This window comes from Antechinus flavipes, chromosome 4 (assembly GCF_016432865.1).
Source record: "Antechinus flavipes isolate AdamAnt ecotype Samford, QLD, Australia chromosome 4, AdamAnt_v2, whole genome shotgun sequence".
NCBI classification, from domain to species: Eukaryota; Metazoa; Chordata; class Mammalia; order Dasyuromorphia; family Dasyuridae; genus Antechinus; species Antechinus flavipes.
The window spans coordinates 477,006,449-477,030,823 of NC_067401.1; the positions used below are offsets into that span (position 1 = coordinate 477,006,449).

At 50.8% G+C, this 24,375-nt stretch overlaps 1 protein-coding gene across 4 annotated transcripts in view; it reads left to right on the plus strand.

The window, feature by feature from the left end:
* The window catches only part of SPATA6 (spermatogenesis associated 6), a 127,245-nt gene that overhangs the window by 78,817 nt on the left and 24,053 nt on the right, over positions 1-24,375 (plus strand). For all 4 annotated transcript variants that reach the window (XM_051999735.1, XM_051999736.1, XM_051999737.1 and 1 more), the window contains 3 exons: positions 904-944; positions 14,596-14,774; positions 23,428-23,533. In XM_051999735.1, the coding sequence (XP_051855695.1) occupies positions 904-944; positions 14,596-14,774; positions 23,428-23,533 (326 nt within the window). The remainder of the gene's footprint in view (positions 1-903; positions 945-14,595; positions 14,775-23,427; positions 23,534-24,375) is intronic.

Below are 24,375 nucleotides of genomic sequence, written 5' to 3' on the forward strand. Positions count from 1 at the left end.
ACGTGAGGAAAGTGCACATAGCATGATATCGATTGCTGGGAGAAGTACAAAGTTTGGATAAGACATAGCCCTTCATAGAGTTTATAGCCTGACAAAGAAGTCCCAAACATAGATAATTATATATAATATTACTTGGTAAGTCTATTGCAGAAAAGTGTGCAGTGGGAGGTCTGTGGGAGAAGCTGTGAGTAACCTTTCTAAAGGAGAAAAACAGAGAAAGGAAGAGATGGATGTTCATGGATAAGCAGAAATTCAGGAACAGGCCATTCTTGGTCTAGGGATGGCTTGGTATGTATTCTAAACTCCTTACTTTATGAGGAAAGAGAAGGGATTTGCTCTTGGTCCCCCACCTGGTAAAAAGGTGTGGGGACACATTTATGCAGCACCTACTAAGTGCTAACATGGTGCTAACATAGCACTCTGGGTACCAATAGAGGCAAACCAGCCCTCACGGTGCTCAGAATCTTGGGGGACACAACATGCAAACAGCTAGATACAGAGTAAATTGGAGATAATGGACAGAGGGAAGGTCCTAGAATTAAGAAGGTTTGGGAAAGGTCCCGTGGAGAGGCAGGATTTGAGCTGAAGAAGGCCCAAGAGGCCAGATGGCAGAGGGAGGGGAGCACATTGCAAGCACGGGGGGCTCAGACCCGCCAGGCCGGGTCTAAGGCTCTTTCCCCTGGTGACAAGACGGCTAGTTAGCGGATCCTTTCTATCTGGGGCAGGTTGGATCTCTGCTCCATTTCATCATCCCGAGGAGTACAGAGCGTTTGAATTTTGAGTGAAAAGTGACTGAATGTTCTAACAGACAGTAAAACTAACAGCTGAAATCAGAATGCTGATGTTTTTTTCTTATGTTATCAAATAGTTTTATTTTAATTTTTTTGTAACATCCTTTTTCAGATCACACTCATCCTGGCAGCTACAGATCCAAGGATTATAAGGTGTGTAGAAAAGGTCAGAGATGAGGGAATGAAATTTGTGTCTATTCTGAGGGAGGGTGTGAGTGTGTGGCCCCTCATATAAGAACTGCACATAATATAAGGATGGCCAGCATGGAGAGCCGCAGGGGCTCTCTGGGAAGCCGTAATTCTGCTCCTGTCCCCAAGTGGGTTGGTGACGCTTGTCAGGGACATCCGCTGGCTCCTACAGGGCTCTCTCCAGGTCCCTTGGATTACTGAACGTGGGTGTCTGCTTGTGATTGGCAGCACTGATGGCAGCTCATGGCTCTTTTGTATTTTCTTTTTATTTCAGCTTTTTGTTTTGTCTCTGCTGAAATGGAACCTTCTCAAATACAAATGATATTGTGGGGGGTTTTTTCCTCCCCATTAGGGGAAAGGGAAAAGGAAGAGAAAAAGCTTTACTATAGAAACTACTCTGTGCCAGGGGCCGTGCCATAATCCTGCATGGTAGATGCTATTACTATCCCTATTTTATAATTGAGGAAATTGAGGCAAACTGAATTTAAGTAGCTTGTCCAGAGTCACACAACTACTAAATTTCTAATGCCAAATATGAACTCAGGTGGTCTGACCTCAGACCCACCTGCCTCTTTCCCACTGTCCCACCTCCCTATAAACTTCTTAGCCTTCTATTCATTCATTCTCTCCAAAAGTCTTTGTTGATCACTCAACTCTTCTTGTCATTATTATTAACCCTCTAGTATGTTAAGTACGTGCTGGACTAAGTGGGCCAGAGAAGTGCTGAAGAATCACACAGCCAGGAATAGGTAGGGAAGACCTTCTGAAAGAACTGTAACTTGAGCAAAGCCCCAAGGGATTGACAGGCCTCAGGTACCAGCAGAAGGGAACAAAGCTTGGTGTTCAGAGGACAGGGATTTATCAAGTCATCCTGTGGTGGGGGGTGGGGGGAGACCATGACTTCCACCTACATGAATACATTAGGGGTCCATTGTCTTTTCCAAATCATGCCCCTATTGTCAGTGGTACCTGGTTCTCCCAGAAATCTCAGCTCTTCCCTCTTCCTTCTGCAGTGTCTGCATCTACCCTGTCTCCAAGTCCCAACTGGTCTTCCACATAATGCCTTCCAGAATCGTGCCCTTCCCACTTTTGCCCCATGGCCATCATCTTCCCCTCCTCTCCATGCTAGATGCTGGTCCAGCTTAGAATCATAGATACGGAGAGTTGGAAGCTGCCTCAGGTCATTTAGCTTCTCCTTGAAGGCCTCCAATGATGGTAATCTCACTACAAATGGAGTAGGATACCATGGACAGAAAGTTTTTCCTAGAAAGCCAAATTGTGCATATGGATAATATTCCCCCATCTTTCTTAGTTCTTTTGGGAATAAGCAGAAAATGTCTGTTGGTTCTACATAGGATCTCTTCAATCCCTCAAGACAATTTTCTTGTTCTTTGTGAGTCTTCTTGCCAAACTATATATTTGTTGTTGTTATTGTTTATTTGTAAGATCTATTTTCAATATATTTTTATTTTGTTAAATATTTCCCTACACATAAGAAATATTTACCATTCATTTCTTAAAATTTTGAGTTTTAAATTCTTTCTCTCTCTTACACCTCCCCCAGTATATTAATTATACATGTGAAGTCATGCAAAACATATTTCCATATTGGCCATATTACAGAAAAACAATAATTATCAAAAGCAGGAAACTTGGAGTAAAAAAAAATTATGTACCAATCTGCACTCAGAATTCAGCCTTTCTGTCTCTGGAAGTGGATAGCATTTTTCATCTTAAGTACTTTGGAATTGTCTTAATTTATTGTGTTGTTGAGAAAAGTTAGGTCATTCACAGTTGATCATCATGCATTGTTTCTGTTACTGTGTATAGGGTTTTCCTGGTTCTGCTTACTTCATTCTGCATCAATTCATGTAAGTCTTTGCAGTTTTTTCTGAAGGCATCTTAGTCATAATTTCTTATATCATAACAATATTCCATCACAATTATATACCACAACTTGGTTAGACAATCCCCAATCAATGGGCAGCCCTTTGATTTTCAGTTCTTTGTGACTGAGGGCTGCTAATAGGTCCTTTTCCCATTTCTCTTTTTGGGATCCAGGCTGCTAATAGGTCCTTTTCCCTTTTCTCTCTCTGGGATCCAGGCTGCTAATAGGTCCTTTTCCCTTTTCTCTCTCTGGGATCCAGGCTGCTAATAGGTCCTTTTCCCATTTCTCTTTTTGTGATACAGGCTGCCAATAGGTCCTTTTCCCTTTTCTCTCTCTGGGATCCAGGCTGCTAATAGGTCCTTTTCCGTTTTCTCTCTCTGGGATCCAGGCTGCTAATAGGTCCTTTTCCCATTTCTCTTTTTGGGATACAGGCTGCTAATAGGTCCTTTTCCCTTTTCTCTCTCTGGGATCCAGGCTGCTAATAGGTCCTTTTCCGTTTTCTCTTTCTGGGATCCAGGCTGCTAATGGGTCCTTTTCCCTTTTCTCTCTCTGGGATCCAGGCTGCTAATAGGTCCTTTTCCCTTTTCTCTCTCTGGGATCCAGGCTGCTAATGGGTCCTTTTCCCATTTGTCTCTCTGGGATCCAGGCTGCTAATAGGTCCTTTTCCCTTTTCTCTCTCTGGGATACAGGCCCTTTTCTCTCTTTGGGATACAGGACTAGTGGCAGTGCTATCAAACTAAAAGTTTTGAATGCTTTCAGTTGATTTTTGGGAAAAGTATATTAGAAAATTGCAGAAAAGGGTGCCCTCAGATGTCTAGAGGCATGTAGTTTCAAGGTTCTTCCCCGTTGTGGTTCATCAATGTTCCACCTAACATGTGTTACCTAGAAATGGGTTCAAGTCAATAAATTAGTAAGCACCTACATGCAAGTATATTATAGTGTATACTATAGAATAGGCTATGCTAAACACTGCAGATACAAAAACATTAAAACAACCACAGCCACAGGAACAGACTTTGCCCTCAGGAAGCTTATGTTCTGCTTGAGCAGGATGGCGGGGACCCAAATTGTATCAGAGAGGTGTATCGGTATATTGGAGAGGTGTATCAGGCCTTCAGGCAGAGATTCACCTTCGCGGCACTTAGAAGTAAGGTGAAGATCCTAGGATGTGGGAGTGAGGAAGAAACGCCCCCACATATGAAGGGGCAAAGGCCTCAAGATGGAAGATGAAATGCAGAGCGTGGAGGGAAACCATGTGAAATCAGTCTAGAAAAGTGTGTGAGAGCTGAGCTGGAGAAGCCACAGGGCGCCACGGAAGGCTTGTAGGCAGGCACGTGGCGAGGTCAGACCTGTACGCAGCGGTCGGCTCAGGGACTGACCTCTCCCTCCCCCTAAGCCCCGGCTTCCACGGGCAGTGTCCCCTCCTCACACCTTTTGGGGGCTCACACTTGTAACGGATCAGGCTCCGGCCTGGAAAGCCTCAGCGCTGCCGGGGTTAGCGATCAGGGCGGGGAAATGAAATGCTGGCTAAGGTGGCGCTGCCGGGGCTGGCCGGGGGGATTCGAGTGACCAGACCCAGAGCGAGGTCTCAGTGGGAGAGCAGTCTGCGGGGGGTGGGAGGGGTTGGGCCGCCTTGTTAGGAGCCCAAAGCTCCTAGTGACAACAAGCTAGTGGCCGAGACAAAACTTGTAGCGGTGGCTCACCTACGGGGTGACAGAACCCGGTCTCAGAAGCTCTCGACAGCAGGATGTGGCCCAAAGTGGGCAGTGAATACAGTGTGTGCTCTGTGCACAGGAAGAGGCGGAGGCGGGCCAGGCCACGGAACCTGGGGCAGCACGAGGGAGGAGCCCAGACCCGGAGTGCTCTGCTCCATCCTGGCCCCGCCACTGTGGCTTGTCTAGAAAGAAGGGGGAAAGTGGGGAAGATGGTGGAAGTATGGAGACTCTTCCGGACGTGGGTCAGACTAAAGTGCTGGGAAAGCAGGAGCAGAGGAGGTTTGGGGAGAAGATGGCTGTCTCTTGTGAAGCATGTGAAGGCCTGCCTAGCCCAGAGGTCAGCAGGAACACTGGAAGAACCGGACAGCAGATGCAGGCTTGCTCTCAGAAGGAACCTTTTGTAAAAGCAGGCGCTGACCAAACATGGAGTAGTGGGGAAGGACCCGGGAAAGAGGGAGCGCTCCCTCACAAGAGGTCTCAGCCAAGCCTGAACAGCCACTTAGCAGGAGCGGTGAATGGGTCCCTGAGCTTTTCCTTCTTTGTGCCAGGCCCTTGCTAGGGGGAGACACCAGGGAAGCGCGGGCCGCCCTGAGTGGTTCCGAGATCGTTTCCGATTCTGAGATTTTGGGGCGCAGACGCAGAGGAAGCAGAGCAGCAGCAGGGCCTGGTGCCTGAGGTTAGCGTCTGAGGAGAGGAAGTCCATTCTGTTTCCTGTGGGGCTGCTCGGGAGAGATTCAGGACTTGGCCGCGAGATACTGGCCCCATAACTCGGGATACTGGAGATGCCGGCCCCGTAACTCGGGATACTGGAGATGCCGGCCCCGTAACTCGGGATACTGGAGATGCCGCCCCGTAACTCGGGATACTGGAGATGCCGGCCCCGTAACTCGGGATACTGGAGATGCCGGCCCCGTAACTCGGGATACTGGAGATGCCGGCCCCGTAACTCGGGATACTGGAGATGCCGGCCCCGTAACTCGGGATACTGGAGATACCGGCCCCGTAACTCGGGATACTGGAGATGCCGGCTCTGTAACTCGGGATACTGGAGATACCGGCTCCATAACTCGGGATACTAGAGATGCTGGCTCCATAACTTGGGATACTGGAGATACTGGCCCCGTAACTTGGGATACTGGAGATGCCGGCCCCGTAACTCGGGATACTGGAGATGCCGGCCCCGTAACTCGGGATACTGGAGATGCCGGCCCCGTAACTCGGGATACTGGAGATGCCGGCTCCGTAACTCGGGATACTGGAGATGCCGGCTCCGTAACTCGGGATACTGGAGATGCCGCCCCGTAACTCGGGATACTGGAGATGCCGGCTCCGTAACTCGGGATACTGGAGATACTGGCTCCGTAACTCGGAATACTGGAGTGTGCCCCGGTTTATTCTGGGAGAAAAGGGGAAACACATATTAACCTTTCCATTTCCTGGGTAGGGAAGTGAGGCATAAGAGAGGGATCCCCTGGTTTGTATGTAACAGAACCAGGATTGAAATGAAGCTCCAGGCCTGTTCATGACGTCCAAGGTACTTTCACAGTGAGCGGGGTCACTTCAGTGGAGAGCCCGAGGCAAGGAGGAAAGAGCTCGGTGTGACCCCACCCCTCCCCTTCCTGCACACTGGGTGAAGATCTTAGACGTGGCTTGAGACTCTGGGGGGGGGCACTGCTTCCTTGTCACCCCGGAAGTTGCACCCCTTTGCTCCCTGCCATTGAGCTCGGGTAACCTAGAGATGGTTCTTGTTGGGATGGTGAACGGGGAGCCAACGGATATTCTAGACAGGGGACGACTCTTGATTCACAGTGGAATTTATGATTAATTCCTTTTAACAAACTGGAATTTTAATAAAAATGGAATTTGATGTCCCCAATTCCAACAGTTCCTTCCCCCATTGATACTTAGCCTCCAAATACCATCCAGTGCCTGTGCCTGCAGAGGCTTCCTGGCTCGCCCTGCCCAGCACCTCTGGGCATCCCTCCCTGAGGCTTTGGAGCCGGGCAGCCTTTGAGCAAAATGGTGATGTGAAAGGCAAAACCTGCCTGCGACGGACATGCTGGCTCCTCATAAGAGGAAGCTTGAAGATCATAGCATCTATTCCCTCTTATTGTACGGCAGTGAAGACTGAGGTCCAAAGCGGGGACAGGAGCTCCCTGTGACCCCTCAGGTCCTCAGTCTTCAGTTCCAAGTGGAGCACTTTCCTGTGCCATCAGCAGCTACAGGGGGGTGGGCAGCCCCAGCTGGGCCGCAGTTATGGGGGGTGGCAGTCCTTGTGGGCAGCACTTCCAGGTGGCAGTCCTTGCTGGGCAGCAGTTACAGGGCAGTGAGCAGTTACGGGGGGTGGCAGTCCTTGTGGGCAGCACTTCCAGGTGGCAGTCCTTGCTGGGCAGCAGTTACAGGGCAATGAGCAGTTACGGGGGGTGGCAGTCCTTGCTGGGCAGCACTTCCTAGTTGGGAGCAGTTTCGGGGCGGGGGGGGGGGGTGGCGGCCCCAGCTGGGAGCCTCCTGGTCCAGTCTCTCTCTCATGCAGCAGCCCCCCCGTCCCAGGGCTTAGCCAGGCTTGAGTCTTGCCTCGAAGCCTGCTGGCTCCTGTTGGATCCCTCTGGGCCTTAGTGAGGCCTGAGGAGGCTGATCCTATCTGCCTGTGAGGCCTTGTGCAAGCCCCTTAGCTTCCTGAGCTGCAGTTTCTGTCTGCCAAAGGATGGGCTTGGAAGAGAAAGGACTGTGGAGACTGAATGTGGGCTGAAGCATTTTCACCTGTTTTGCTGTGGTGCTTTTGTTTTCTTGTGATTTTTCCCTTTTGTTCTGACTTTTCTTTCCCAACATGACTCATGGAAAATAAGAACTAATTGTTCATGGATAACCTGTATCAGATTGTCTCAGGAGAGTGGGAGGTGAGGGAAGGAACTTACAAAATCTTCCACTCTTACAAAATCTTATAAAAATGAATGGTGAAAACCATCTTTATTTGAATTGGAAAATAATATATCATTAAAATTAAAATGAAATTTAAACAAGGAAGGGGTCGAGCCCATCGGGGAAGCTCATGCTCCATCCAGGCAGCCTTTTCTGCTTGCTAGGAAGGTCTTTCTTGTTCTGCTGAAATTTGTGGCATTTTTGAATGACATGAAAGGTTAGTACTTTAAGCCCAGTATACAGAGCGACCTGTGGATCCTTCCGTTCAATTTTACAATCATTTATGAATTTATTGCCTGTCTTTATTTATTTATTTACTGCCGAGTCTGCAAAGACCTGTATTTATTGTCGAGTCTGCAAAGATGAAAGAAGAGAATTATGAGACAGTGGGCTTTGGAGCTGGAAGGGAGCTTTGACAGAAGCATTAGCCCTGGAGGAGAGGAGGGCAGGGGCCTGATTTGTCCCTGTGTGGAGGATGAGCTGCAGGATGAAGAGACTTGAAACCCGTTAGGAGATTGGGCCAGGACAGGACAGAGCTATGGAGGACCCAGGGTGGAGGTGGCCTGGGAGATTGGGAGCAGGTGAGGGCAGCCAGGAGGAGCAGAAGCAGCAAAGGACACAAAGTGCAGAGCGAAGGAGGGACATCACCTTCAAGAAGGAGGCCGCCTGAGGAAGACCACCAAGATGTGGCCATAGAGAAGGGCTGGGGATGACACTCGGACAGAGTGTGATCTTAGGCCACGAGAAAGAGCAGTGGACAAGGGGCAATGGACCATTAGAACACGGTAAGATGATGAATGGAAGGAGTCTGCTGGAGGAGGAATGGGCTTAGGGCTAGAGGTCAGAGCCTTGGGGAAGAGGAAGGTCCCTTCTTCATCTGTGAAGAGAGTGGGATGTGAGGAAGCTCAAGATGGATGGCCGTGCTGGTGGCCTGGGGAGAAGCCCAGGAGCAGAGGGAAGTTTGGAGCAGCCGAGAGGAGACTGGGATAGAACCGAACAGCCAACCATTAAGTTGTTTTGACACAAATTCCTTTATTGAAAATGTTGAGGAGCCAAAGGGAGCTCCATTCAGCATCTGATTGCAATGCAGGTCCGCTTTCCAGGGCAATTTCATTTTAAGTGTTCCTATGTTTCGCAGTGGGCCTGGCAGGTAGTGAGCACTCAGTCAGTTGGAATTCATCTGTCTCACAAGGGAGAACAGGGCATTGAGCTTCCTCCGAGGGGGGAGAGCTCGAGGTGCAGTGGGCCTTGAAGATGAGTCCATGGAGTCCAAGGGAGGAGAGGCCTGTGGTTAATGGATAAAGAGCTAACAGATGAGGATCTCATTTGTCAGGTGTCCTAACTGTGGAGCTGGCCACAGAATCCAGGCCCCTCGTTTTAGAGGGGAGGAGCTAGGGAATATCTGAGGATTGAGCCTTTGTCCATTTCTCAACTTCCAAAGAATTCACATTATTTCGGGCTGCTATAAGAGGAGGGCTTTAGAGGGGACATTCAAGCCCATCTCTTCCACATGTGTTTGCCCCTGGAAGTTCCCCTTCTGGGCAAAGTACAGTTGCAACATCTTGCTTTTGGAGGGAGTGGGAAGACTGCCAGGAAGTGGGAAGGCTTGAGTTGGAGACCACATTAGAGACCACTTAGGCCTCGTGTGACCTTGAGCAAGAGTCTCCAGGATCCAGAGGCCGTTGTGTGCCCCAGAGGGCAGGGAAGGGACAGGATTGTGGTCAAAGCACCAGGAGTCACGCCGGTGAGCCCGAGACCCGGGCTGGCTTCTGATGGTGTCTGGGCCACAGAACAGCAAATGTCAGCACTTCTGCCAATTTACATCTACCGGAGTCTCCTTGGAGAGCCTTGGAACATGCAGGTCACCAACTCAAAAAGTGTTCACGGCGTAGAGACATTTTCTCTTAAACATTTTAATTAAAATTGATTTCTTTTCTAAAAAGAAAAAAAGTTATTGGAGAAAACTATTGTTTGTGCTATCCAGGCAGTCGAGCCTGGATCAATTAGTTAATTAATCACATTCCTAAGACCTTTAAGCACTACTGTTTTCTAACAAAATGTATTCAGGGATCAGCGTCTCGGAGCTGGAAGGGAACTTCGGAGCCGGCTTCAGCCTGGAGAGTAGCAGGGCAGTCGGGGAGTGGAGGGCGGCCTTCTCAGGCTTCTCAGCCCCACAAGGAGAGTGCTCATTGTCAGGGAGACTGAGCTGAAACCTGCCTCTCTCCTATCTCCCCTTCACTCTACCCTCTTGGGCCAAGGGCTCAGCAAACATTCATTAAACACGGGGTTGACCAGTGTCCGGTGTCTGGAGGACCGGGCCCCAATCCGTGTGATCTTGACCAAGTCACCTCCCTTCTCCAAGAAAAGGGAAGTTTCCTATTCTGCCACATCAGAGGGCTGGGCACCTTGTGGTCACCCGGCATCCTCGTCCTAACCTGGTCATCCAGATCCCGCATTTAAGCTGATGATCAGAGCGTGGCCAGAGCCGAGTGACTCGGAGCTGAGGGGGTCAGATTCGGGTCCTCCGTGTCATCTTGAGAAGCCCCCATCTTGCTGGGCCTGTTTTCTCATCTGGAGAAGGAGCCATTTGCACTTACCCTCTAAGGGCCCTTAAAACTCTGGTGAGTCTGTGACCTCAGGCCCTCCGGCTCCCTCCCCTGCACTCCGTTGGCTCCAGAGGAGGCAGAAGAACACAGTCTGATTCCTGTCCGGCCTAGGACCAGGGAGGAAGAAAGTCAGACCCAGGTAACATCAGTATAAATGCGAGTGTGAAAAGGGCCGCTTGTGCCTCTGTAAGCTCCTTGGAGAAGGTGCAGGAGCCTGACTGAGCAACAGCTTCTTCAGGCCCCCCTTGTTTGTTTAGCTGCCGACCCTCCTGGCCACCTTCCTGTAAGCCTGGTTTCTGTTTCTGGCAATGTCTTTGCTGCTCAACCCCAAGTCTTAACTACTCCCAGAGCGGGGATTTCCACTGTGGACCCCACAGACTGAGGAAGACTCAATGGGCTGGGAATTGTTATGAGGAAGGCAGTGTGGAGCAAAGGGCCCCGGGGATGCCCACCACGTGGGGCCATCTGGGAGAAGGGCATTGTTAGTGTGCAAAGAGCCCCATGGGCATAGGCTGGACTCGCTGGCCTTGGGTTCTTTCCAGCTCTAAGGCTGTGTGATTGTTTTTTTGTGTTTATCTGTTTTTAAAGCTCTTTTATTTTTTAAACACAGGCATGGATAGTTTTCAACACTCACCCTTGCACAACCTTGTGTTTCACCTTTTTCTCCTTCCCTACTCCCATCTTTTCTCCCAAACGGCGAGTAATTTAATACAGGTTAAACATGTGCAATTCTTTTCTACATATTTCCACATTTATCTTGCTGCACAAGAAAAGTCAGGTCAAAAAGGGAAAAATATGAAAGAAAAGCAAGGAAGTAACAAAGGTGAAAATGCTGTGTTGGGATCCACGCTCAGTCCCCACTGGCCTCTCTCTGGGTGCAGATGGATCTCTCCATCTTAAGATCATTGGGACTGGTTTGAGTCATCTCATTATTGGAAAGAGCCACGTCCACAGAATTGATCATCATATTATCTTGCTGTTGCCGTGCTCACTTCCATCAGCATCAGTTCCTGCCAGTCTCTCCAGACCTCTCTGAAATCCTCCTGCTGTCGTTTCTTACAGAACCATAATATTCCATCACATTCACACACCACAACTTACTCGGCCGTTCCTCAGCTGTGTGATTGTAAACAACCTCCCATGTGTCTTAGGAAGAGCTGCCCTGTCCATTGGGCACCCACCAGGGGCCTGGCCCCGGGCTGAGGAAGCCCTGCTCTCCCGGAGCCGACGTGGGCATGTGTACACAGAAGGTACACAGAGTGGGAGGCTTTGGCAGCCAAGGGCCTGGGAAAGGCCTCATGGGATTATGGCCCTGGGGTTCCCAGAGACCGGGCTGAGAAGGGGAGCATCCGGGCAGGGGGAGCAGCCAGTGCGGAGACTCGGGAACAGAGCTCATGAGGGCCTGGAGTAGGAAGGGCAGTGTGCCCGAGGGCAGCAGGGTGAATGCAGGACCGTGGAATAGATTGGCTCGGTCCCAAACGTTTTGGTGTGGATGGTTGGAGAGGGGATCAACGCTGGGACTGGCACTTTGCCTTGTTCTTTCTGCCCTCCCAGATGTCTGAGGGTTTGAACAGGGAGTGACATCCTTAGACATGTGAGCTCCATCCATGAGCTTCATGAGCGGGGAGAGAAGGCAATTAGGGTGGGATTAACTAAAGGCTTTTGCAAGGTCCTAAATGCCGTGAGAATCAAACAGGCCCTGCCCTCAAGATCCCTATGTTCTTCTTGGGGGAAACAACATGTATGCGGATAATTTGAAATTTGGAAATTTGTCTGAAGTGAACTCAAAGTAATTTCTGTCCTGGGGCAGACCCTCCCAACTGGGGAGAGCCATAAAGGCCTTGACCATGAGGAGGTCTACGGGAAGTATGGTAATGAAAGTCTGGAGCTAGGATAGTGGAGAGGAGGAAACCATTAGAGGAGAAGTTATCATGAGAACACTTTGCACACTGGGGGACTAATAATCAAGGTCACAGAGAGCCTGGTGATGGGTGGGCTGGGGTGGGAAGGATACCGCCTTTTTTCTATACTCTGATCCATTACATAAAATATAATATATTTTTCTATACTCTGAGCCAGTTACTTCCATTCCCTCCCCAAACCAGTACAGGTCCTTTATTAATTCTTAATTGTCCCGATTTTTTTTCTTCTCCTTGTTAAAAAGCAATTTAGGGGATGAATGTAATATTTTGGTGTCCAGTAGGGAGAATCAAGCATTAATCACATCATAAGATTGTCTTTCCTTGTCTCTACTAAGTTCTTGTGGGTGGAAGGGGAATTCAAGGTGACGTCTGGACTAAAGGGAACCCCTAGGGGTGAGAGGGACCGAGGTCAGCTAGGACAGCTGCGTCCTGAGCAGGAGGCCCCTTGCCGACTTCCCCAGCCAGAGCTCATCCCCCCGCGGAGAGCGCAGTGATGGGAAGCTCCTCCCTGCTCCAGGAGCATCCCTCATGGCTAGGAAGCTGAGCTGCAGTCCCTTCTCCCCATCACTCTCAGTCTGGCTCCCCAAACAAAGACTCTCTTCAAGCCCAAGCGCATGGTCCCTCGCTCCCCGGTACAGAGTTCAGAGAGCGCCCCCTTTTTTTTTTTTAAATAATTTTTTATTGATAGAACGCATGCCAGGGTAATTTTTACAGCATTATCCCTGGCATTCACTTCTGTTCCGATTTTTCCCCTCCCTCCCTCCACCCCTTCCCCAGATGGCAAGAGTCCTTTACATGTTGAATGGGTTGCAGTATATCCTAGATACAATATATGTGTGCAGAACTGAACAGTTTTCTTGTTGCACAGGGAGAATTGAATTCAGAAGGTATAAATAACCCGGGAGGAAAAACAAAAATGCAAGCAGTTTATATTCATTTCCCAGTGTTCTTTCTCTGGGTGTAGCTGCTTCTGTCCATCTTTGATCAATTAAGGCTCTCTTTATCGAAGAGATCCACTTCCATCAGAATACATCCTCAAACAGTATCGTTGTTGAGGTATATAATGATCTCCTGGTTCTGCTCATTTCACTTAGCATCAGTTCATGTAAGTCTCTCCAAGCCTCTCTGTATTCATCCTGCTGGTCATTCCTTATAGAACAATAATATTCCATAACATTCATATACCACAATTTACCCAGCCATTCTCCAATTGATGGGCATCCTTTCGTTTTCCAGCTTCTAGCCACTACAAACAGGGCTGCCACAAACATTTTGGCACATACAGGTCCCTTTCCTTTCTTTAGTAAGAGAGCGCCCTTTTTGCCTTTCTGCCCTGTCTTCTCCCCATTTTGAGTTCAGTAAGTCTCTGTTAGAACCGGCTTCCGTCCGTATCTGTGAAAGGCCCCTGCTCAGGGTGGGTACAGAAAGCGGGGGCCCCACACCAGCGGGAGCCCTGCCAACGTCCCTCCTCGAGGCTGCTGCCAAACCTTCCCAGCTCCCTTGGATGGTTTCTCCGCAATCGCTGCTTTTAACGTGAGGGACACTGTACAAAGTCTGGGAGGCCAGAGGGCACAGGACACGGGGAGAAGTATCGGACGAGGGCGGTGGCCGAGGGCTCCCCCCAGGGCTGAGGGCTGGCTCTGCCTGGGCACTGCTATTGGAGGCCATGCTCGCGATCACGCGGTCCCGGCATTCAGAGCTGAGCAATCACTGAAAGGCGGCCGGCCACTGGGCAGAGAGCTCGCCCCGTCTGATCGTGACCGCCACTGTTGTCTGGCCTTGGCCGTGGGCCGTAAGTCCCCGTTCCTTCGCACTCAGGCTGGGAGCAAGGTCAGCGATGAGTGTTCCCATTTCACAGATAAGAAGATTGACTGGTTCACAACTGGACTCAGTGTCCCAGCTGGTCAGAGTCCCGCCTCCTAACCCTGCGTCCCTCCCCCCGCCCCAGTGGGCCCTGGCACTCCTGGGCTACTGCACATTGTACAGACTCAGCCTCTCATGCCTTTGATTGCACTGGTTGACTCCGATTGACTTTGGCCGCCTTGGTTGTTGACCGATTGGCGCTGACTGGCTCCCTCCACCGTGGCCGCCATGTGCGAACCCCCCGCCAGCCGTGGGAGCAGCAGGCCCGGAGTCAGGACACGCTCCCATTTGGTGTTTCTCAGCCAGAGATGGCGGCTCCCCGTCCTTAGAGGGCTTGGCCCCCATTCCTGCTCTTCAAAAGTAGCCTCACGGTTTAAAATTAGAACCAGCCCCGTCCCGTGGGCTCCCTGAGAGCCCGGGGTGAGTCCTAGACGCCTTGAGCCAGAAGGCATCTCGGACACGCCCGGGGCCATCCCTCTCCTGCAGGATTGCTTGGAAAGGGGGGGCTCCCGGGTGCTGGGAATCCGGGGCCTTTGTCTCCGAGACCACTGGGTCCTGGCTTTGGTTCTTCGTATGTGACCTCGGAGGGTTCCTCGCCATGCCGTGAGAGGGACCGGCCTGGAGGAGCCCCCTGGCCTGGCTGACGGGCCGCCCGGCTCCCGCTCCGTGGTTCTCACCTGCCCTTCACTGTGTCTCTTACAGATTTCTAACCCATCTCATGGAAGAGACCGTGAAGACTCTCTTGAGCGGTGTGAAGAGTACGTTACTAGGCAGTCTAGGCCACACCATACCGACAGGATCCTCTTGGTCCATTCGGCTCCCTCGTCAATGCAGAAACGCTCTCCCAGCCCTGTGCTCAATCAGTCAACTCTCAGGGAAAGGTGAGGCTGTTCTCCCTCTGCACCAGCCTTCAGAAGGGGCTTGGGAAAGTCCTCTGCCTCTCTGAACCCCCGTTTCCTCCCCTGTCATTTTTGGGAAACCGAGGCAGCGTCCCGGAAAGGACACGGGCGGGATTTAGAATATGAGTCTGGGTTCCAGCCCTTCCCCTTAAATGCTGTGAGACGACAAATCCTCAGCGTCCTCACAGGATCACCCCAAGTGGGGAAGTTCTCTGAATTCCAAGTGCTCAGAAAACATAATTAGCACCGGCCACATGCTCTTAGTGCAGGGGCCACCCCATCAATGCCAGATGAGTAGTTCTATCACGGGCCCCCACTGGCAAACACGCGTAAGCCATGGTAGTTGGGGGGAAGGATTTGGCCAATGGCTCCAAAGTGTGGGGGAGTCAGGTGCCCGCGTGGGCTAGAGAGGGGAGGCCTTAAGTTCCTCCTGCATAGCAAATAGCAAAGTGCTGGGGGTCTTCCCTGCTGCGTTAGCCCCCCTCCAGCTCAGCCAGCTGGGGCCCCACAGGCCCTCAGAGAGCTCCGCCTGAGCAGGAGTCCTCTGTCCACAAGTGGGCCCCAGGCTGCGGATGACCAGGGAGGAGGAGCCGCCTCTGCGGCTTCAGCTCTGCTTGTTGTGCTACCAGATACCCACCGTGGGGAAGGGAAGGGCCTCCCTGCCCACTTGGTCTGCTGATTCCCAGACAGACACACAGACACTTGTCCTGAATGGGCTCCGGGTCTTGTGGGTAGGGGCTCAGTCCTGCTCCATCATGGAAGCCGGCTGGGTTAGGTGACTTAAAGGCCCACTCTCCTTCAGGGCGTACGACAGGTAGCCTTCGCACCTGGGTGATGGCGGAAGTGACAAGCCGGCAGCATCCTTTTTGTGGTCTGAAACCCACATGTCCACAGACCCATGAGATGCTGGAGTTGAAGGAGCTCATAGATCCGGGAACATTTGAATTTTGGACTCAATCTGAAACGAATTGGCTTTAAACTAAGCACCTACTATGTGCTAGGCCCTGTGCTGAGCACTGAGGATACACAGAGAGGCCAGAACGTGAGCCCTGATCTCAAGGAGCTCAAGGGTTTAATGGGGGAACACAATCCACAACCATGAACAAGCCACGGAGAAGGGAGAGCGGAGATAGCACGGAGAAGCCGTCAGTACTGAGCATGGTCCGGAAAGGCTTCCTGGACAAGTGGAAGTTAAGCTGGGACTTGAAGGGAGCCCGGGAGGGCTTCGAGGCAGGGGGCACGGCCAGAGAAAATGCCTGGAGTCTGGAGGCGAGGTAGCGGGTGCTCGGGGGGATGTGGAGCTTGAAAGAACCTTAGAACCATTCAGTGGATGAGCAGCTGAAGCCCAGAGCTCCTCTGAGTTTCTCCCTTCAGTCATCTTTGGCAATTGCTGCATTTCAAGGGAGATTTCAAAATTGCTTTGATTTGTATTTCTGTGATAGAGTGAATTTTCCCATGGTTAAAAGAAAAGCTGAGCAGACATCCCCACTCAATCTGATACCATTTATCGAGGGCCTCCTGTGGGCCCGGCACCGTGCTGAATGCTGGGGAGGCAGCACAGGCGGGACATGGTCCCGGCCCTTCAGCCGAACCCTCAGTCCTGGCTCCCGTCGGCCGGCCCAGCCAGCTTCGGGACTGTCTGAAAGCTGAATCGGGACCACAGGAGAAGGGCCTTGGCCCCGAGGCCACCTGGAGGGGAAGGAAGGGAGGAGAAGAAAGGAAGGAGAGGAAGGGGGAGGGAGAGCCACCCCCAAGGAATGACTGTTCTCAAAAGCAGCTCCCCAGGCCTCGATGAAGACAAGCTGGAGAAGAAGGCAGGTTACTCTTAACGTGATCTCGACTTTGAGTCAGAAGAGCTGCCTCTGCCCTTCACTGATTTGGGGACTTGGCGAGTCCCCTCTGGGCAGTGTCCTTGGCTCTAACTTGGCAGGGGAGGGCTATAACAGGCCCTTCCGGGACAGAGGAGATTGTGTGTCTCAGGAACGCTTGCCGGAAGGCAGGAGAGCTGGCCCAGGTGGGCCCCCTCCAACGGCTGGGTCTCCTCTGGGAGCCTGAGCATCCCCACCCATGACTGGGGCCCTTGTAAGCAGACACCTGTGCGAAGGGAGCAGGTGATCTCCCTCGTGTCACTGCCCCACTCAGTACTTCTCATGGCTCTCTGCATGTTCCAGAGCAAACAGGGACGCCTTCTGGGCACTGGAAAGGCTTCACCCCCGGGCCCGGCTGGACTGCATGGTGCTCCCTTCCCTCTCTGTCCCCTGGAGGGGCATTGGTCTTTTACTGCTCCCACATTTTGCTTCATCTCTCATCGCCAGGCTTTTGCCCTGGCCGTCCCTCACGCCTGGTATGCCTTTGAACCCCTCTGCTCTTAGACTCCAGTGTTTCCTTTTAAATTCTGGCTTGTATCACTTTATACATGTGTAGAAAAGCAATTTCTCCGCAGATGCTAGTACTTTCCCCCCAAATAATTCTATATGTATATGTGTGTGTGTGTGTGTGTACTTGTACATATATGTATACGTGTGTGTCTGTACATATTGTCTCTCCAGTACAAAGTAAGTTCCCTGAAGAGAGAGAGTTTGATTTTTATGTTTATATTCCCCGGAAACTGGCTCATAGGAAGTGACTAATGCTTCTGGGTTGATTTGCTCGTTGTCCACCATCTCCCGTGTTCTTGGCTGGCCCTTCAGTGGGGTGCTGTTACTGGGAACACTGGAACCTCTCGGAGAAGAGGAGGTGTGGGAGTGTGAGCAGTGAGGTCATTCCTCACTTAGAACAAATTCCAGACTGAGAATCTTACATTTACTGCCAAACTGAAAGCTGGGTTGGGGCTGCTTTGATGATGCTTGAGGGCAGAGTCCTGTTCATTTTTTTTTTTTTTTGCATTTCTGTATCCCCAACACCTTGCAAAGGTCCTGGCACATAGTAGGTGCTTCATGTCACATAATAGGTGCTTCCTAAATGCTTATGGCATTGTTGAGTTATGTAAAGATAGAAACATTGCTTTTTGTTTCGATTTCTAAAAGTCTGTGATACTCAGAGATGTCAGAATTTTATTTATCTACCATATGGCAGACTTCACATGAAGTGTGTGTGTGTGTGTGTGTGTGTGTGTGTGTGTGTGTGCCTTACAAGGGACTGCCTGTATTTTAGACCAGAATTTAATTTTTTTTTCCTCTTCTCAGTAAACAAAAAAAATTAATGTCTTTAGTTGTATTATCAGGGAAGGAAAAATGGTTTTGTCCCATTGATTGTGCTTCAACATGGCTGGCATCTTTAAAATGAATTATAAGCCATTTTCTGATTAATTTGTTTTTTTTCTGAGGCACCGAGCAATACTTCCAAAGTGTTTATATAATCTATTGGAATCGATAAACAATTTAAACTGATGCAGCTGTCGAATGTGTCTGTGTCCCCGGGAAAATTGGAAGTATGACAAAGAGTGCACGTATAGAAGTTTATTTTGTTGATCTGGGCAAACGAGGACTGAAATCCAATGCGCTTTCATGAGATGCTGCAGGAAGAAGCTGACAGTGTCACCAAACACAAAACCCAGAGGTCACGATTGCTTTTAAAATTCCTCTTAGTGATTTTTGGCAAATGCAAATCCGTGCCCTTAATGAGCAAAGGGCTTTGCTTGGGTCCCCTTTTGGGAAATCTATCCACTAGCACCTGAAATCAATATGAAGAGATCAGATTTCAGAAGCTATGTTTTCCCTAAGATGATTTGAAGTCGTTTGAATATTAATTTTATGATTTAAAATTTGGATTAGGCTTAGAATTATTACAAAAATTAGGCATTTAAATATTAGGAAAATTCACTGAAAAGAAGCTGAGACTCTCCAGGATCACACTTGGAGGTTTGGAATTTTCCAAATGAGGATGTGAAAGGCTCAGGTCCTTGCCTAGCATCCTTAGCATCCCTAGCATCCTTAGCATCCCTTATCCCACAGCGCAGACTAGTGGCCGGACCGTGGAGGACAGAGCAGCTTAGCTTCGGCCCCAAGTTCCAAAATCCATGAGTGCCATTGCCATGGGTGCACCAACACCCCCTTTTCTCGCACTGATAGGTGATATCCCGCCCTTAGGGCCCAGCAAGAGACCTAACATACAGTAGGTGCTCGGCATATGTTAGGTAAATGGACTTTACCAAATTCTCTTTTATAAATCAATTATTAATGTGGCTGATTTACAAATGGATTACTGACAACTGCCCTGGTAAGAAGATTAATTTGTGATTTATCTTCTTCCTTTTTATGTGCAAATGTGTGTGCATTTGAAACATGGCATGAATGAAATATGCAAATTGGTCTCCAGTAAAAAGGCCCCAAATCAGAAATCATGAATGGCCTCAGCTTTTCCAGATGAATTCCCTGACTGAAGGCGGGAATGAGTGATGGCGACCGAGCTGGCCAGACCAGGCTCCCCTGCCACCCAATTAGGAAGGGGCAGGACGTGTCTTCGGAATCCAGATCCGATGGCCCGGGCTCACACTCACATCATCAGGATGATAGACATGAATGGAGTACGTGTGTGAAAAAAGGGAAAGGGGAATCTGCTCGGTTTGTTTAGGGAAGTAGAAAAGATGGCTTGTTCTATCCAGTGCCGTAAGTGAAGTAAGCAGGAGGCAACGTCTTCAGCATCCTTTTGGGGGGAAGTTCAGGTGCATCCTTTTACTTAACGAGCGGCTCAGAGTGGCAGCCACATGAGGCTGGGATCAGGAAGGGATCTCGGAGACCCCATGGGCCGGATCAGACTCAGCGCAGTCAAAGGTCCAGACGTGTTGACCCCCGGCAGGTTGGTGACCAGGACACAGCATCTCTCCTCTCCGCCTCCCCCTGCCTGGAGTCCTCACCCCCTCCTCTTGGCCTGCCTTCAGGACTCAGTCGGCAAGTTCTGCGAGGGGCCCACCTACCATGGGCCAAGCAGGGGATCGTCACTGGGGATGCAGAGAAAGGCCACAAGCAGGCCCTGCTGTCAAGGAGCTCGCCCTCTGAGTCTGGGAGAGTCTGGGAAGGGGATAATGGGGGAAGGGCCAGAGAACCTGCCCCCGGGAGACTTGGAGGGTCACGCCCCGCACCACACGAGCTGCTGGGGCAGGAGAGGGAGGCCAAGGTGCCGAAGGGCCGCTGATGCCATCGGGGACGTGGTGTGGGAAGCTGCTGGAGCCACAAATGGGCCTCAGGCTTGTGACATGCTCAGACCTGCACATGGGAAGGCCCTCTCGACAGCTGGTATGTAAGTCCAGGCGTGGGCCGATGGGGCCTGGGCCGAGATGGTGGCCACCTCCGAGGAGAGAAGGGGGCGTGGATGAGAGTGATTGGGAAGGTCAAGTCAGCGGGATCGGTGAGGGCTCAAGCCTGGGTGCCTGGGAGGATGGAGGATGGAGGGGGAGGGGAGATGGTGTATTGAACATGTTTATGGTCTTTCCAGTTAGAGGTGTCCAGTGGGGAGTTTGAGATGTGGCTCTAGAATCAGCAGAGGGGCTGGGTCCCACTAAGTGGGTTTGAACATCATTAGCATAGAGATGCTAGTCTGATCCAAGGGAGCCAATGAGATCAAGCAAAATAACATAGGAGAAGAGAGGGTCCAAGGCAGGGCCCTGGAAGACCGCACAATTAGCAGGCGGGACCCGGATGACAATCCAGAGACAGGAGGAGTTCGCCAGCTCCCACTGCCTACCTCGCTCAGCTACCTTCTGTGTACTCTGCATATACCCACAGAGGTTCATAATGTATATATTGTCTGCCCCACTGCTTGGGATGAGGGACTTTTTTTTGCCATTCTTTATATCGGTGCTTAGTACGACGCCTGGAACACAGTAAAGGCTTAATAAATGCTTGTTAACTGGCGCCATCCTTGCCACGCGGTTACTCCAAACTTTGCCTGAAATTCTCCGGTGAGGGGGCTCTCTTCCCCCATGGCAGCCCGTTGCCCTTTTGTGGAGATCTGATTGTACAAAGTTAGTCTTTACATCAAGCATAATTCTGCCTCTCTACGATTCCACCCATGGCCCTCTTTGGCAAAGCAGAATATGTCTTTTCCTTAAATAACCGTATTAGAACGGGCCGTTCAGTAGACATGTCTTAATGTAGCAGGTCTATGCTGAGCATGCTGGGGAGACAAAGAAAAAGCCCTTGTCGGGCCCTCAAGATGCTGCATCCTGATGGGATGTACAGGATCGAGTCCCTTCCATCTGCCCTGGACACCTCTCGTATTCACATTATTTATGTACATATTTATGTATTTGGGGACTGGGCTGTTCCCTTTCTCTGTGCCGGTCTCTTAGCACGGTGATTGGCACACGGTTGGCATTTAGTAAATAGCTGAATGTTTATAGGCAGTGGGGAAGGAACCAGTCAATGGGGAGAAGTTGGAGGTTGGAGTCGGGGAGAATGCGGTGGGGGCACTCTGCTGGAGGAGGCGGGATCATGGGGGCACCCTTGACAAGCAGAATGGCCACCTTATTGTCAGCGACCGTAGGAGGGGAGGGGGAGGATGCCAGAGCAAGGGGACCTGAGGAGGGAGAAGAGGAGTTCTCTAGGAAGGTCCCTCTGGTTGGTGACAAGGCATCATGAGAAATGGAAGGAGAGAAGGTTTTGGAGAAGCTGCTGCGGTGAGTGAGATGGGGAAACAAGGAGGAGATTGCCTCGTTATGGTGAGGGCCCACCTTGAGACTGGATCACATAAATTTATAGTGGGTCCGGCCGTGACTTCCTCCCGTTCTAATGAGCAGGATGCGGAAGCGTGAGGGAGGAGGAGGATGGGAGCCATCCAGGGCTGGAGCTTGCCGGGGCATGGCCAGCACTAACAGAGTTTTTTCACTCGTGGTTCAGATTGAGAAGAGAAGGGGGCAGGATCTGGCGCTGTACAAAGACCAGAGAGTAGATTTAGAGGGAGTCACATGGAGAAAGGATTATGAGCATGAAGGTGGAGACTTCTGGTGAGACTGTCGCTGTACAGAGATGGACTAGAGAGGGAGGTCTAGGGAGCTGAGTTAATTGGGGTATTGAAAGAAGGTAAAAATGTTCTTGAAGTTCCCCTCAGGGAGTGAAGCAGTCGGGAAGAGAGGAAAACTGAGCCGAGTATGGAACTCGTGGAGAAAGGAGGGAGAATGTGCCGAGGGTCGGCAGACAGCGGCCAGCCGTGGCTGCCAAGGGATAGTGGCACGGGAGGGCAATGGCGAGCCAGGGATGCTCGAACTGGGAGCATGAGTGAAAACAGAACCAGTGCTGGAGGGTGGCCAGGGAAGCTGGGGCCTCCGGGAGAGCAGGTCCCAGAAGGGCAAGAAAGGGAGAGTGAGAAAGATGGAGGATGCAAGGGAATGGCTCATTGGGGAGCTGGCATCCCAGAGGCCATAACAAGGGAGCGAGTGGACATGGGATGGGACGTGGTAAAGGAGGGTTTGGGAAGAGTGGACAGAACTGGGAGTCAAGAAGACCTGAATTCAAATCCTGCCTCAGACACTTAGTTCCTGTGTGACCCCAGTCAAGTGACTACAATTCTCAGCACCCAGTCTCGTTTTCTGTAAAATGAGGGAAAACCACATCATCTCCCTCACAGGGTTATAGAGTGCATCATATGACATTTAAATAGATTTTGGAAGTGCTAGATGTTACTGTTACTGTTCTGTGAAAGTCGGACACCCGGTGTCACTGGCACGGGGAGGGTGCTGACCATTGGGCAATTGGAGGGCCGACAAATGCAGGTGCTTGGGAGGTCCGCGGTCATCGGCTTGTGTCCGAGCAGCCCTCCCGTGCCCGGCCCTCCCATCTCGTCATTGGGAACGGTCTGGCACAGTGTGGCTTCTGGCTGGGAAACCTCCTGGGGAGGAGGCCGGAGGTGGTTTGTCCCAGAAGCCTCTGGGGGCCAGCAGCAGGGCCAGCCGAGTGGGGTCCTGGAGCCAGGCCAGGGGCAAACTCCTTCCTCCTTCGGCTGATGCTGGGGCTTCCCAGGCTCTAGTGCCCGTCCCCACTCTACCCTCTCCTGGCGGCCCTCCAGCGTATCAGTCCTTATCTTTCCTAACATCTGGCTCCCGGATCTGAACCCAGGCATCCAGCGGCAGCGAGCCTCTCCCGAGCGCCGGGTATGGCTGTTCCTCCCTTGCCAGGGCACACTCCTGACTGATTTGACTGGACCTCCCAGCCCCCTCCTGCCATATTGACCGCTACCTCCCAGAAGCTCTGTGGTTTCTGCTCTAACTTGTACCTGAGTCTCCCGTACTGGGGAGCCCCTGCGTCCCACGGCGGTCTGTGCCAGTGTGAGATGCCAGTATGGACAGCCTCCTGGGCCTCCTCTCATTGGAAGCCAGAACAAGACTTCTCATGTCACCCCTTCAAATGCTTGCCTAGCTGAATGGCTCTCCCCTTCAGTAATCTTTTAAATTAATACTAAATAATAATAAATTTAAAAATTGATATTTTAAAACCCAAATGGAGGAAATTCATCTAAATTATATTTTGCCTTTTGAAATTTTCCCCACCACATTCTAGGCTTTTTTGACTCGTTTGGGATCTTACTTCTATCATCAGTTGTGGAGAAGGGGCTGGGAAGGAATAGCTACCTGTATTTGGGAACTGAAAGGGTCCCCACCGGTCTTCCTACAAATAGCATCTCTTGTCATTTGTGTCTGCAGATATCATTCAGATTGGTGCTCACCTGCAAACTCAGATGAAATACACGAGCGGGTAAAAAATGTATTGAAATCACACGGGGCTCATCAAAGATGTCTATATGTAAGTGTAAGTGTCCTGGGAGCTTGGGATTTCTGCAAACCACCAGGAAAGCTGGTAGGAGAATGAAAATCATGAATTGTTTTTCTATGTTATTTCCATGCTATTTCTACTTTCACAATTTCTCTGGATTGGCCCCCAGGAAAGGCAACTCAGTGGCTCACTCTATTATCTATCTTTCTCTATCCACCTCTCTGTTCATCCATCTCTCTATCTCTTCATCTGTCTTGTCTGTCTATCTCTCTATCTATCTCTTCATTCATCTCTTTTGTCTGTTCATCCGTCCTTCTCTATCTCCCTACCCATATTTCCATTCATCTCTCTCTCTCTCATCTATCCATTCATCCTTCTATCCATCTCTCCACTCATCTATCTTGTCTGTCCATCTCTATCTCCCAAGCCATCCTCTCCTTATCCATCTCTTTCTTCATCTGTTTCTCTCCATCCATCAATCTATCCATCTCTTCCTTCATCTGCTGTCTCTCCATCCATCTCTTATCTCCCTATCCCTTCCTATCCATCTTTCCATTCATCCATCATCTGTCTCTCTTATCTGTCCATCCCTCTATCCATCTCTCCACTCATCTATCTTGTCTGTCCACCCATCTCTATCTCCCTGTCCATGTTCCCATTCATCCATCTCTCCCCGCATCCATCTCTCTGCCTCTCTGTCCCCTCCACGCCCACCCCTTCATGCCGCTCCATGCGCTGGCTCTCTGGCTGCCCTTCCAGCCTCAGCCTTCCCTCCCTCTCTGTCCACACTCAGTTGCCAAGGCGATTGCTCGGAAGTTCACGTGTGACCCCGCCCTTCATCCCTCCTCCCAGAAGGAAGGAGGAGGAGGGAAGAAGCA